The 15,285-nt window shown below is 40.3% G+C and overlaps 1 protein-coding gene across 3 annotated transcripts in view; it reads left to right on the top strand.

Annotated features, from left to right (window-relative positions):
- Positions 1-15,285, top strand: part of FSTL5 (follistatin like 5) — a 580,307-nt gene that overhangs the window by 468,009 nt on the left and 97,013 nt on the right. For all 3 annotated transcript variants that reach the window (XM_038755340.1, XM_038755338.1, XM_038755339.1), the window contains exons 9-10: positions 9,726-9,887; positions 12,531-12,665. In XM_038755340.1, the coding sequence (XP_038611268.1) occupies positions 9,726-9,887; positions 12,531-12,665 (297 nt within the window). The remainder of the gene's footprint in view (positions 1-9,725; positions 9,888-12,530; positions 12,666-15,285) is intronic.

Raw genomic sequence — 15,285 nt, 5'->3', positions numbered from 1 at the left:
GTCAGAGTCAGTATGAACAACTATGCTTTGGTAACTGACTTTGGAGCAGTTATGAAAGACAGGAATAATAATAATAATAATGGTATTTATTAAGCGCTTACTACATGCAAAGAACTGTTCTAGGCGCTGGGGAAGTTACAAGGTGATCAGGTTGATCCACGTGGGGCTCATGGTCTTAATCCTCATTTTACAGATGAGGTAACTGAGGCACAGAGAAGTGCCTCTAGACTGTGAGCCCACTGTTGGGTAGGGACCGTCTCTATATGTTGCCAACTTGTACTTCCCAAGCGCTTAGTACAGTGCTCTGCACACAGTAAGCGCTCAATAAATACAATTGAATTGAATGAATGAAGTGACTTGCCCAAAGTCACACAGCTGACAGTTGGCAGAGCCGGGATTTGAACCCATGACCTCTGACTCCATAGCCCTGGCTCTTTCCACTGAGCCACACTGCTGCTTCTGCTTCTCAGGAAGTAACTAGTACTCTCCCGAGTGCTAGTACAGTGCTCCGAACACAGTAAAATTCAGTAAAAATGATTGATTGATTGTAATTTTGCAGCAAGACACTTTTCCTAGAAAGTGGAATGGCATGGAAGAAAGCCAGGAGGAGAATTGTAGAAAAGGGTCAGGAAAAAGCTATTTTGACAATAAGCGTGCCAAAGATCATTTGTAGTACTCTACCTTTCGTACTAGATTGCTCCAAAAAATAAAAAAAAAAGCCTTGAGAAATTGTGAAAAAGATTTGTCATTTTTGAAATGACTTGCACTCCTGATGTTTTTTACATCTGGCATTTGTAATTTCAAATATTTTCCCATCTTGATAATAATATTAGTGAGTTTTGTATTGGTGACAAGTCACCATGGAAATTCTGAATATTGAAAATCTTTAGGGGTAATAATGATGGCATTCATTAAGCGCTTACTAAGTGCAAAGCAGTGTACTAAGCGCTGATGAGGCTAAGGGGGTGGAATTGATGGCTTTAATAATGTCAGAGATTGAAGAATATGGCAGGCTCACTACCAATTGAAATGTTCATTAAATTCAGCCTATAAATTTGGAATCGGAAACTTGTTTTATTGACAAAAGAACTCACATGCAAACAGAGCATGCAACAGTGAGACAGTGGCACTTCAGCAAAATTTATATTCCTTCCTTCAAGCTTTCTTAGCATTTTTTTCTCAGTAGCAGCTGTGTGAATTTTCTGTGGAAGAACAGTGTTAGAATCCTTCTAAAGAAAACGGGAGATGATGGCACCCAGAGGAAGAAATACACAAAAAGTTTTTGGCTGTTTACTTGAAAGTGACCTGACGATTCACCTTAAATTCATTTTCGTTTTCCGCTAGAATGAGGCTACCATACAGGGTCAGTGATCCACCCCTCGTGACTATAAAATTGTGCTTCCCAAGTCCCTGGACCATGCAGTTTCCGTACTTTGCTCGCAACAGTGGCAGCTACTTCTAAGGAATGATCACACTGTGAGGAATAAAGATAAAAAACACCAGAATTTATCATCATGGAGTCTTTCCACTCCTGTTCTATCCAGGACAGAAATGATTCTGACTAAATGTATTCATGATAGAATTGTGAGAAAATAACAAATGCGTATTATTAGAGACAATTTTATTGTTTGGGGCTTGTGGAAATTAATATTAGCCAGTCTACTTGAGTTCCAAAAGTTGAAGGGGTGGGACAAATGAGATTTTACAAAAATTGCACTTATTAAGCATCTGTCTCTCCCTTTATCACTATGAAGATTTTGGCTTAGGGATTAGCAACATAAACATCCCTTAAATCTTAGGGGTGCTTAGGGATTTCTATGTACTTCAAAGTGTCTGAAGAACCTTTAGGAATCCTTGGTCACAATTTAATTTCTTTTTTTTTTTAACTCCCAGACTTCAACTTGGCGTGATTGCGATTTTTGTTTCTGGTCAGTTATTGATTTACTGGTTATAGCTTTCCACTGTGGTTGACCTGTTCACCATCTTTGTAATTGTGATGGCTCTGTTAGTTAGAGAGCATATGTGATTCAGTATCCTTGTATCTTTCCCCAGTGCTTACTACAAAGCCTTGCACAAAATGAACACCTTGCAAATGTTGGAAAAAAATAATAGCAATTTATCGTTACTGCTGTTCGAAATGGAAAGAGACTGATCCCACCAGGCAGAATAAAGTACTTTCTGTTATTGACATTTTTACAGATTTATTAATTTAGAGGAGGCACTGGAGAGGAATTTTACTAAATTAAATTAAACAAGGATTTATAGAGGAACACAATTCTTTTCTAATTCTTACCCAATTATTCATTTGTCAACAATGTCCTGGATGCTGTTGACAATAGAAATTAGACATTAAAACTGGGATCTATTGTTTGTAACCATGCAGTATAATCCAGAAAAAATATACAGCAATAGGAAAAGTGCACTCAGTGTTCAAGTTCATAATATTGTCTACAAACACAGAGGTAAGAAAAAGGTAGTAAAACAGGAAATAGATGAATTTTCCCTGAAGGAAGAAAGTGGGCCCGCTGTTGTGTAGGGACTGTCTCTATGTGTTGCCGACTTGTGCTTCCCAAGCGCTTAGTACAGTGCTGTGCACAGAGTAAGCACTCAATAAATATGATTGATTGATTGATTAATAAAAGAATATGTGAGAGGATATTCAGGCAGTTTGTGAATTTAAAAGGGAGGATACAATGTTTAAAATTAGGAAATCAGTGAAAATATTTTTTGATTCATCTGAAGGTAGGTAAAGGACGCTAGATGTGTGCCCTTTGGAATTTCTTATAGGATTGTTTTAGAGTTGAAGAATAAAGTAAAGAAGATAAAATGATCGCGTGAGGAAGTTGTTCGATATGTTGACACAAAAGGACATTTTTTTCAGTGTTACTTGTCTACTTCCTCAACTATATTCTTGCAACCCCTGTCAGCATCCATTCATAATCTAAGAAAGGCCAAGAAAGAGTGAAGATAAGAAGAGAGAAGGAGAGACAGAGATAGAGAGAAAAAGAGAGTATATAGAGAGAGGTGAGAAGGGAAAGAAGAAACTAAGATAAGGCAAGAGAGTTGATTCCACCGACACAGGGAAATGTAACATATGCTGACTTGGGATTCGCTGAAAATCCAGGGATTTAGTTTCTGACACAACTTGGGGCTCCTTAAGGAAGCTTATATATACACACACATATATATGTGCATGTGGGTATATATATATATATGTGTGTGTGTGTGTATGTGTGTGTATATATATATATACACACACATATATATATCTACACATGCATATATACATACATATATATGTATATATGTTTATACATATTTATTACTCTATTTTATTTGTACATATTTATTCTATTTATTTTATTTTGTTAATATGTTTTGTTTTGTTGTCTGTCTCCCCCTTCTAGACTGTGAGCCCGCTGTTGGGTAGGGACCGTCTCTATATGTTGCCAACTTGTACCTTCCCAAGCACTTAGTCCAGTGCTCTGCACACAGTAAGTGCTCAATAAATACGATTGAATGAATGAATGAATGAATGAAGCCTGTTCCTGCGGAAAGAAGTTGAAGTTCAGATAACAAAAGCATTCAGGTCATGATTTCCCTCTCCTCAGGAACTTCCAGAGGTTGCCCGTCCACCTGCACATCAAAACAAAAACTCCTCACTATTGGCTTTAAAGCACACCTACCTCATCTTACTACCTGCTGCTGCAACATAGCCCACACACTTCACCTCTCTAATTCTAACCTCACTGTACCTCACGTTTGTCTACTTGCCGCTGGCCTCTCACTCACATCCTGCCTCAAGCCTGGAATGCCCCACCTCATCGTATTCTATAGACAATGACTTTACCCACCTTCAAAGTCTTATTAAAGGTACATCACCTCCAAGAGACCTTCTCTGACAAAGCCCCCCTTTCTTCTTCGCCCACCCACTTCTTGCCCTGACTTACTCTCTTTATTCATTCTCCACTTCCAGCCCCACAGCACTTATGTACATAATTGTAATTTATTTATTTATATTAATGTCTGTCTCCCCCTCTAGACTAAACTCGTTGTGGGCAGGGAATGTGCCTCTTATATTGAAATTTCCCATGCACTTAATACAGTGCTCTGAACAAAATAAGTACTCAATCTGGCAGACTGACAGATCAATCAATCAATCAATCGTATTTATTGAGCGCTTACTGTGTGCAGAGCACTGTACTAAGCGCTTGGGAAGTACAAGTTGGCAACATATAGAGACAGTCCCTACCCATCAGTGGGCTCACAGTCTAAAAGATAATCCCCAGAAGAGTTATACATCTCTTAACCTCAGCGTTTCACCTTCTGTTAGGTTCCTGAGATCTCGGACCAGTGGTTGTAACCCTCCTGGAAGGTTTGGAATCAGCGTTTTCATTTCTAGAGCCTTGTCCTATGCTTTCGAGTCGTTTCCAACCCATAGCGACACCACGGGCACATCTCTCCCAGAACGCCCCACCCTCCTTCTGCGGTCGTTCTGGTAGTTTATCCATAGAGTTTTCCTAGTAAAAATACAGAAGTGGCTTATCATTGCCGCCTTCTGTGCAGTAAGCTTCAGTCTCCACTCTGGACTTTCCCCAAGCTGCTGCTGCCCAGCATGGGTGAGTTTTGACTTGTGGCAGATTGCTTTCTACTCGCTAGCCACTGCCCCAGCTAGGAGTGGAATGGACGGGCCTCTGCTTGATTCTCCCTCCCGTAGCTGAGATTGGTAGAGTACTAGAAACTCTCCAGGTGCCACCCTGAGAGGGGCTTCTAGAGCCTTAAAGGAATCCAAAAAGCTAAATAAAGGCTGAACGTCTTTGGCTTTTACCAGATGTAATTAGGTTAAGGCAGAGAAAAGTGTAGCTTGATTATGATGTAATAAAACTCATTATTTATCATAAATTGTTCAGGGCACATGCCCCTCATTAGTGTCTGTTAGGTCTACTGGACAATCTGCTCTTTCTTAAAGATTATATCTAAGAAAACCAAATGATTAGGTTCCAATAAGGCAAGTGTACTCAGTTTGTGCAGTGATGTGTTTGTTTCAAAGAAAAACTGATTAAAGTGATAAATTGTTCATTCTTCGGCCCAGTCCACATGTGGCCAGGATTTTAGAAATCACTTTTTATTAAAAAAGGAAGATGTATCTTTCACCCCAGATCGGCTTGGAGTGATGGAAAGGGCCCTAAGCAATTGCTAGAAATAACCTTGCCATGCAGGAAAATTTGGCACAATTTCTGGATCCATCCACTTCTTTCTGCTCCCTCAGAGTAGTCCCAGGGGGCTCAAGACCTGAGTGGCAGTTAAACGTCCCTAGGTTTTCCTCCCCATTGCCATTTTTTCCCAGCCTTCTATCACCATGATGGAGGTGGCCTAGATTACCGCAGCAGCCTCCTTCCTGTCCTCCCAACCTCCTGCCTCTCCCCACTTCATTCCATACTTTGTTGCCCAGATCATCTTTCTACAGAAACATTCAGGACTTGTCATTCCCCTCCTCAAATATCTTCAGTGGTTGCCTCCCGCCTCCGTGTCAAACAAAAACTCCTCCCCATTGGCTTGAGCCCGCTGTTGGGTAGGGACCGTCTCTATATGTTGTCAACTTGTACTTCCCAAGCGCTTAGTACAGTGCCCTGCACACAGTAAGTGCTCAATAAATACGATTGATGGATTGATTGATTGATTTAAAGCACTGCACCATCTTGCCCCCTCCTACCTCATCTCGCTTGCTCTCCTTCTACAGCCCGCACACTTCGCTTCTGTGGTGCTAACCTTCATCTTGCCTGTCTCGCCTCTGACCCCTGGCCCTCCTCCTATCTCTGGCCCGGAACGCCCTCCCTCCTCAAATCCGCCAGACAATTACTCTCCCCTCCTTCAAAGCCTTACTAAAGAAAACAAATCCTCCAAGACGAAGCCCCATTTTTCCTCATTTCCCACTTCCTCCTACCTCAACCTTTGCTCTCCCCCCACCCCCCTCGCCCCACATTATTTTCCTGGTGTACTCTTCTATGGACTTGAAATGCCTGCACAGAGTCGACGCCTAATAAATACAGTTGATTGATTGATTTGAATTTACTGAATCATGAGAGCCATCTAAGTACCCTAATATGACAGGAAAAGTAGCAGATCTTAAAGACTTAGTATTTGGCCCACAGGGTCTTAACTCATTCAAGTCACTTTGCAATTCAGGGTTTTTGAAAAAAAATCCAAGGATCTTTAATGAACTACCACTTCTAGTGTCCTCAATGATACCCTAATAGTCTGAAAGAGTTATTGCACCTTCAGAAAGCAAGCCATTTAGTCCTTTTTCATTGGTAACAACAGGCTCAATATATTCAACATTTTGGCATACAGAAATCTAAAGCACTTTGTTATGTGCAAAGCTCTTAGGAGAACATCATGCTGGGAACACTTCTTGTTAACAGCAGGATAACACTTTAGAATGTTTAATCCCTTTTTGCAATAGTCTCTGTGAATTTTTCATCTTATTCTTATATTATCATACATCCAACTGTTTTGCGACAGTATTGCACATCTGATTTTTGTTAAATCAAATTAAATAAACCTTTCAGAATTGAAAGCTACTTTCTTTTGACTCTGAGACATTGAAATTGGAATAATTTAAAATTCATGTTATTTAGTGTATAATTAAAGATAAAATCACCAATTAGAAGAAAAAAACTAATTAGCTGACTTCAGAGATCTTGCTTAATCATGACTTGTCAACAGAAAAGTTTCCATTGTGATATCATCTATTCTCCATCTGTCAGTGCTAAACCTATTATATATAGAACAGATTCTTATCTGATAATCATTTATTATAATCAATGAATATTGCTAATGATATTAATATTTTGCTAGTAAGTAGATGCATGTAATTCTTTATTCCTAGGTGTTAAATTGGAATAATTCAAAGGCAATTTCCACTTAAGGTTTGCTGACCTTGTTTAATTTTTGTCGAATGGAGTCTATCCATATATATACAAAATCAGTTACACACCTGTTATTCCACAATTGTTATTATTCTTACTATTGGCAGTAATGGGGATATGATCAGAAAAGGCTCTTTTGTTATGATGTGACCAGACATTTAATTAAGGAGTAATCTTTGGACCTGACCAGCTTTTTAGGACAACCAAACCTTTGTAATAGTTGCCAGAGCCCAAAGGTGCTGATATGACAATGTCTAGTCTTGTTCAGTTTATTTAGTTTATTCCAATCTCTTGGAAGACCCTTGTAACTCAAAATCTTAAGAACATCATTGCGAGTCCTTTAACCACTTACCTGGAATTAATATGTACTGTTGACAGGATTCTAGAAGCACACAGCCACACTAAAAAGAACTTGCTGGTGAAACTTAATTCAGAATCAGTTAAGTACTATGAGTGATAATTACCTTAAAGAAAATATAGGTTATGGCCCACCCTGCAGCTGAAAATAGATACACATTTAAGTTAGTAATCTTCATTATAGTGCATTGTCCGAAGATATGAGACAAAAAGATGCCATTGGCATGAGTGTGTATGTGTATCTATAAACACATGCCCTAATAAAAATGCGTATATATAATTAAACCTAGAATACAAGGGAATACATGGTTAGGAATGTCTTCTTTGTAAAAAATGGTGGAGTGTTTGTCTTGTGTCCCCAAGGCAAGTTTTTCAAACTGTCCTAAATTATTTAATCTAAGTTCATTGTACAGGATAGCTGTTGGCAAAGAGTGAAAAAAAATGGAATTCAAATTTAAGCCTGGAAGAGAACCTGATCACCGTAAAGGCTCTGATCTCTGAATTTAACCGTGTGATTTATTCAGTCGTATTTATTGGGAACTTGTTGTGTGCAGAGCACTGTACTAAGCGCTTGGGAGAGTGCAATATAATAATAAGCCGAAACATTCCCTGCCTGCAACGAGCTTTACAGTCTATAGGTTTGAAGGGGTTAATCCAGGCTTTTTTGTCTGTAGATCTCAACTAACATAAATATTTTGAAATAAAGTGGTCAGTGCTTAGTACAGTGTTCTGCACACAGTGAGTGCTCAATAAATTGGATTGATTGATCTGTATTCACAGGGCTTTGCAGCCAGAATGTTTGTTGGATGCCTTGTTGTGTAGTGTGATGAATAAGAATAGACTGATGTTAAAATGTCCAATTTGAGATGTATGCCCTATGGACATATCTTTGAATTATTTATTAAAAATTGCTTATTCACATATTAGTGTCTGTCTTCCCTTCTAGCCTGCAAGCTCATTATGGGCAGGGAATGTCACTGCTAATTCTTTTTTACTGTGCTCTCCTAAGTGCTTAGTACAGTGCTCTCTACACACGGTAAGTGCTCAGTAAATACCATTGACGGATTTAAAATTCACCTCAATCAGTCAAATGTATTGAGCACTTACTGTGTGTAGAGCACTATACTAAGCACTTGGGAGAGTACAGTTGAATGTAGTAAACCCAGTATTCTAGCTAATAAAAAAGGCTTCAGAAAAAGTACAATTTTCTGGACAACAAACAATTTTTGCTCAAGGAATGGAATTCCTAGTTTCTTTTGCATGTATTTACTAGGATTTAAAATTATATTGCAGATTGTGACTGATGGCAGATTCTCTCAAGTCCTTGCCCTGCCCCTGACAAGATAAATGGAAAACGGGAATCTGAAATTCAGTTTCTCATGCCAGAATTCTCAATTAGGATTCTTGGCAAAAGGGTCAGAATGTATCACTCTACCTCATCCTGATCACTAGGCCAATATCTGGCCACTGGCAGTGGTGTCCATGTCAGCTGAAGACCACCATGGTCAGCTTAAGACCACCACTCTAATATCCCCATGCCAATTCTTTGTCCTACCAGTGATCTTCTTTGCCCTCCTAATCTCTGTAGACATGTGGTGTAAATTGAGGAAAATGGCATAAGTCTGGGGAGTGATGACCCAAACAGAGAAACAGCTGCATCAGTCAATCAAACAATCAATCGCAGGTATTTGTTAAACACTTACTGTGCGCACAACACTGTACTAAGTGCTTGGGAGTATACTATACAACAGAGTTTGTAGACCTATTCCCTGTGCACTTTTCTGTAAGCTTGTTGTGGGCAAGGAACCAACTCCGGTATATTGCTATATTGTACTCTCCCAAGTGCACACAGTAAGCACTCAAGAAACAAGATTGATTCCCTCATAATATCGATAATGTTGTTGTCTTTAGCCTGCTGTTAACAGCGAACTTAGCAAACAGTAACATTTCTAAAAGGGCTATGCCTTCTCTTTTGATCTGCAGATATACCTTTTATGATCACAGTTTTGCTTTGGAAACTGAGGGGTCGTCTTCATTTCATCATAGATTCCGTGATGAATATTTTTGGATGGCTGGTAGGGATTTTGCCATCTAACAAATGGGTAAATAAAGATATATGAAGGCCAAACAGAAAATGAAAACTTGTATTTCAGAAGGGGCCTCTTTTGGTGCCCACGTTGAGCTTTGAGTTATGTTTTTCAGGATGTGTAGAGCACTTCATTTTATAAATAGTAAATCTTAGGAAAGGGGATTCCTTATCTGCATCTTCCTCCTGCCACCCAAGTCTACAGTGGGGCTGATTTCAAGGCTGAGTGCTGTTAGACCTGATGATAATATTGCATTTCTTGACTGCAAGATCCTCCACCAGGTTTGTGAAGAGTGTTAAATGAAATTTGGATTGCTGACTTTTTTTCCACTGACCCGATTTCTACCTTTCAGTCCCACCAGTGATCCGGGTGTATCCAGAGAGCCAGGCGAGGGAACCGGGTGTAACGGCCAGTCTCCGCTGTCATGCTGAAGGCATCCCCAACCCCCAGCTGGGGTGGCTGAAAAATGGCATTGACATCACTCCAAAGTTATCCAAGCAGTTAACCCTTCAAGGTACATTTATTTATGTCTGTAAAATTGGGAGTAAGATAGGTGGTGCAAAATCAGTTATTAAAGGTTGCAACATAATTCATTAGGTTTCCTTTTTTTCAATACTAAATAGTCATTTTGCAACATTTTACAAGTATTGGGGTGACAAAATGTAAATGGGAAAAGATGTTTGATAAAGACTTTCATTCATTGATTTCATTTTAAATGAAGAATGCTACCAAAAAGATGAATGGTGCACAGAAAGTGTTTTGGTTTAATTAGATATACTAAAATTAGTGACATGTATATAACTGTTGATAAATTCATTGACTATCTCCCTGGAAAAATCAATTTCTCAGCATTTCCAAACACCTATTCAGAGCCATAAACTAAATATTGAAGTGGATCTGGTGTGCTTGACTAAGGCAAATGCCTCCTTATTGAATTGTTATACTACCCAGTAAAATTTATAGAGTGCTGTCCATGGGTGGTAGCAAATCATTTTACAACATGTTTTGCTAATGAAAAGGAATTAGAAACATAAAACTGCAAAAATCCTCAGTCACACTGAAAATAATACCCACATCTTCTCCAAAGGTGGAAGGGCTCAGGGGATGGGGAGAATCCTAACTGGGCAAAGGGACCCCAGTATGTCTTCATTTTACTCAAATGAGATAGAGACCATCTTGTCAGGTATATAGCAAAACACTGAAAAGAACGGTCATGAAGTGGCATGTCCCCAGTGCCATAAGTGTTAGAAATATTTTGGATCAAATCTCATCACCTAGATATTCATTTGGGATCCCTTTTCCTTGGGTTTGGAGAAGAATGACAGAATTCAATGCGAGGCATGGGCAACTAACAGAGTTATAATAATAATAATAATGGTATTTGTTAAGCACTTACTATGTGCCAAGCTCTGTTCTATGGGCTGGGGTAGATACAGGGTAATCAGGTTGTCCCACCTGGGGCTCACAGTCTTAATCCCCATTTTATGGACGATGGAACTGAGGCCCAGAGAAGTGAAGTGACTTTCCCAAAGTCACACAGCTGATAAGTGGTGGACCTGGGATTAGAATCATGACATCTGACTCCCAAGCCCGGGCTCTTTCCACTAAACCACTGTGCTGTTCTCCCTTTCCTCTGTGTTATCCATTGTCAAGTCAGACATGGCTGTGTTATCATGGCAGGACCTCTGGCATTTTGTCCTGTCCTCTTTGGCTCACGTGGTCATGGGAGAAGTGTGGAGGAGTGATGGGAAGAGCCCGGGTCGGTAACACCACCTTCCGTAGTCCACAGGAGTTGATTGGCTGCCTGGGGACTTCAGGACCTGGGACTCTAAGCATCATCATCACCCTGGCGATAACCTGGAAGAGGCTTCTGGGTGGTTTGGTGGATAATGTCATGAATATGGGCAACCCCAGATACTCTTTCTTGCCAACCCTTTCCCAGATCTAGGGACAGCAGCAGGGTACTGAGAGAAGCAGTGTGGCTCCCTGAAATGTCGACCGTACCCCGTCCGGTTGGTGAGCCACCCCATAAACCAGAACCACATCCTTCGGCCCCAACATCCACAGAATTGTTAAGTGCTTACTATGTGCAAGGCACTGTTCTAGGCTCTGGGGGGGAATGCGAGGTGATGAGGTTGTCCCACGGGGGGCTCACAGTCTTAACCTCCATTTTACAGATGAGATAACTGAGGCCCAGATAAATTAAGTGACTTGCCCAAAGTCACCCAGCTGACAAGAGGTGGTGCCGGGATTAGAACCCATGATTTCTGACTCCCAAGCCTGGGCTCTTTCCACTGAGCCACGCTCCTTCGCTAACTTAACCAGTACCATTAATAATGATAATAATAATCATTCCATGTCGAGTATAATTCTATACTACATATATAATATAGTATATATAATTCTATAGCTATAATTCTATTTATTCTGATGGTATTGATACCTGTCTACTTGTTTTGTTGTCTCCCTCCCCCTTCTAGACTGTGACCCCGCTGTTGGGTTGGGACTGTCTCTATGTGTTGCCAACTTGTACTTCCCAAGTGCTTAGTACAGTGCTCTGCACACAGTAAGCGCTCAATAAATACAATTGATTGTGTGATTGATTGAATTGGCATAGGCAGAGGAGAATGTCGAAGAGTCTACAGTTTCTGGAAGGAATAGGTTCCCCTCAGTAGATCCCAATTAATCTTTCCATACATCATTCTACAACCTGTGACCCTTGGAGTTTATCTTATGATACTAAAATAAGAAGTATTGTTCCAACTTATTGTTCTGGAAATTAGCTATATTTTTATTTACATCTGCAGGCAAAGATAAGTTGAATAACAAAACACAGTAAATAAAGGGTACAAAAAGAAATCAGTTCTCCAGACGTGAACTGGTCTCATTCCAGGTGTGTAATTTGAGGTGGACAAGAAGACTCCCGGAGGGTGGACACCTGAAATATTCCTGTGATCGGGGAATGTAAGGATAGCACAGTTCATTAACTCCTTGAATACTCGTGGAATTATTTGGTATACTTCCAGCACATGAACTCAGGAAGGAAAACAGTTTAATTAGGACAAGCTAAGAGAACTGTCTGTGTATGTAATCAGAGAGCACTGTACCAAAAAATGAAATCGTAGCTTACAAGTTGCATTTCCCCTCTCGATTTCAGCAAATGGCAGTGAGGTGCACATCAGCAACGTGCGCTATGAAGATACAGGAGCATACACTTGTATAGCGAAAAATGAAGCGGGCGTTGATGAAGACATCTCTTCCCTCTTTGTAGAAGATTCTGCTAGAAAGACCCGTAGGTATCAAAATGAAAACAACCATAAAAATGAATCTCACACACATATTCATCTCTACCTCTATAAAGCAGACCTGCTAAAAACATTGTGACGTTTGTAACCGTGCAGGCGGAGAGAGGTCTAGAATTGATGGAACGTTACAGCAGTTGAAAAATAACAATAGGTGTAATATATCACTCGGAGAAGCATGCTTTGTTCCTCTGCCTTTATTCATCTCACATTTGTAAATTGTTTTTTTTTTTTTCAATTCAAGCTATCTCTAGTTGTAATGCACACAGGAGTGCATCACAGTCACAGGGAGAATTGCAAATATTAGGTATGGAGCACTTCAGGACACAGATAGCATGCGTGCCCGTTAGTCTTCCCTCACCCCTACCCTCCCACCTTACAGTCAGTGTCGTCTACACCTCTGAGCTCCAAGAAGGTATTGCCTAGCACTGAAAGAATGAACTCCGATGTCAGTTGAATAAATATAGAGTATCCTGGAAGGAGCGTAGAGGAAGCTCCTCCCACCCGCTTTCCCCCTAACCGTGTGGTTGGCATATACCATCCGCTGCCCAGAGGTAGGAAGCAAAATCTCAACTGGAATTCAGTCGGATTATTTGGGAGGCTGTGGGCGTGTGAGGGAGAATGGAAAAGAGAGAGCCTGCATAAGTTTTTGGTAGGCTCATATGGAGAACTTATTCCTTAGTTTTGTAGCTATTTCAAAGGATTAACCCAGAGGAATAAAACAATGTATTTCTGGTTACCCTACACTCAGGAATATCTGTTGCAATTCGACATCACTTAGAGCACTGAACAAAAGTGGCACTGCTAGCTCTCTCTCCCCTGCTACCTGAAAGAGTTATGTGTGTAATTTTTGGGATAAAGAAACCTAACATTTCTACTTTTTTTTTTATTGGAGGGTGGGTTGCTCTACCGTTTTTTGTTGGCCCACTTGTCCTAGGGAAGGTAGCACAAGACCGCGAGTCAAAGGATCTGAGTTCCACTCTTGACTGCAACTTCCTGCTGTGTGACCTTGGGGAAGTCACAACGTTTCTGTGCCTCGGATTCTGCATCTCTGAATGAGGATCCTATACCTGTTCTCCCTCCCAAGATAAACTTAGAGCCTCGTGACGGGCAAGGACTTGCTCTCACCTAGTGATCTTGTGGCTATCGCGGCATTTAGTACAGTGCTTGGCACACAGTAAGAGCTTAATAAATAGCAGAATTAATGGCCCGATCCTGATTTTGATAAGTTCTGCACTTACCTCTAGTACAGTTCATTAGCCACTTGTATATCTCTGGCATCATTTGGTATGAAGTGGATGGAGTCAATAGCTTCCACCACACTGGGCAATCATAATAATAGTATTTATTAAGTGCTTACTAGGTGCCAAGTGTGCAAAAGATGTTCTTACAAAGAATAATCACCTTATGTTGATATGTTGTGGGCAGGGAACATATCTGCAAACTGTTGTCCCAACCGCTTGGTACGGTGCTCTGCTTTTAGTAAGTGCTCAATTAATACCATTGATTGATTGATCTATTGAAAAAAAGATACTACACTAGGTGCAATGGACAGTGCAATGTTTGTCTCAGAATTAGAAGCCAAGAGGAATTCTGGGGAAAAAGATGTGTCCCTTAGGAATGATCTCCCTTCATTTTTCTCAGATTTTCATCTGAATCTACCCAATGCTATCCAATTATTGCTACAGAAGCAATAATACCTACTGATGCATGTTAACCCGTAATATAACAAGCAAGCACCAGGGCCCCAGGTTTATTATTGTGTTACCGTGTTTTATAAAAACAATATGCTAAACCACTCTTTATTTTATTAGCCAAATGAATAAAAATTACAATGATTAAATATAGATGATCTACCTTTCTGAAAGGGGTGTGAGATACTGGAACTAGTTTGGAGAACAAGAGGTGGAATTTCCCTACTAAGAGGTTTTTAAGGTAGGATGAACAAGAATTGCCAGTTTTAATCTTGAAGTACAATCCTTTCTGGGGGCAGAATCATTACATTGCTGTCTGTAACATAACAATGATGAAACTGATAGTGATCCCTGTGTGTGTGTGTGTGTGTGTGAGAGAGAGAGAGAGACTGAAAATAATAATAATAATAATAGCATTTATTAAGCACTTACTATGTGCAAAGCACTGTTCTAAGCACTGTGGAGGTTACAAGGTGATCAGGTTGTCCCATGGGGGGCTCACAGTCTTAATCCCCATTTTACAGATGAGGTAACTGAGGCCTAGAGAAGTTAAGTGACTTGCCCATAGTCAAACAGCTGACAAATGGCGGAGCCAGGATTTGAACCCATGACCTCAGACTCCAAAGCCCGGACTCTTTCCACTGAACCACGCACTAATGCATGACCAATAATTTCTTTCCATGAAGTGGACACGCACCGATAGCCCTGTAATTTGATGTGGGGAAGGTGGTTTACAGAGTTCATTGTCATGACTACTGAAAGCATTTTTGATTGGATTCATTCATTCATATTCAATCGTATTTATTGAGCGCTTACTGTGTGCAGAGCACTGTACTGGTTACCCTGCCCCCTTCTTCGCTTTCTGTATAAGGCTACGGCTTCTTCCAGGGTAGAGCTCAGTAAAGTAGAGTTCATG

This window comes from Tachyglossus aculeatus, chromosome 12, assembly GCF_015852505.1.
Source record: "Tachyglossus aculeatus isolate mTacAcu1 chromosome 12, mTacAcu1.pri, whole genome shotgun sequence".
Taxonomy (NCBI): domain Eukaryota; kingdom Metazoa; phylum Chordata; class Mammalia; order Monotremata; family Tachyglossidae; genus Tachyglossus; species Tachyglossus aculeatus.
The sequence above is the reverse complement of the archived record's forward strand: the minus strand, read 5'-3'. Positions and strand labels throughout refer to the sequence as shown.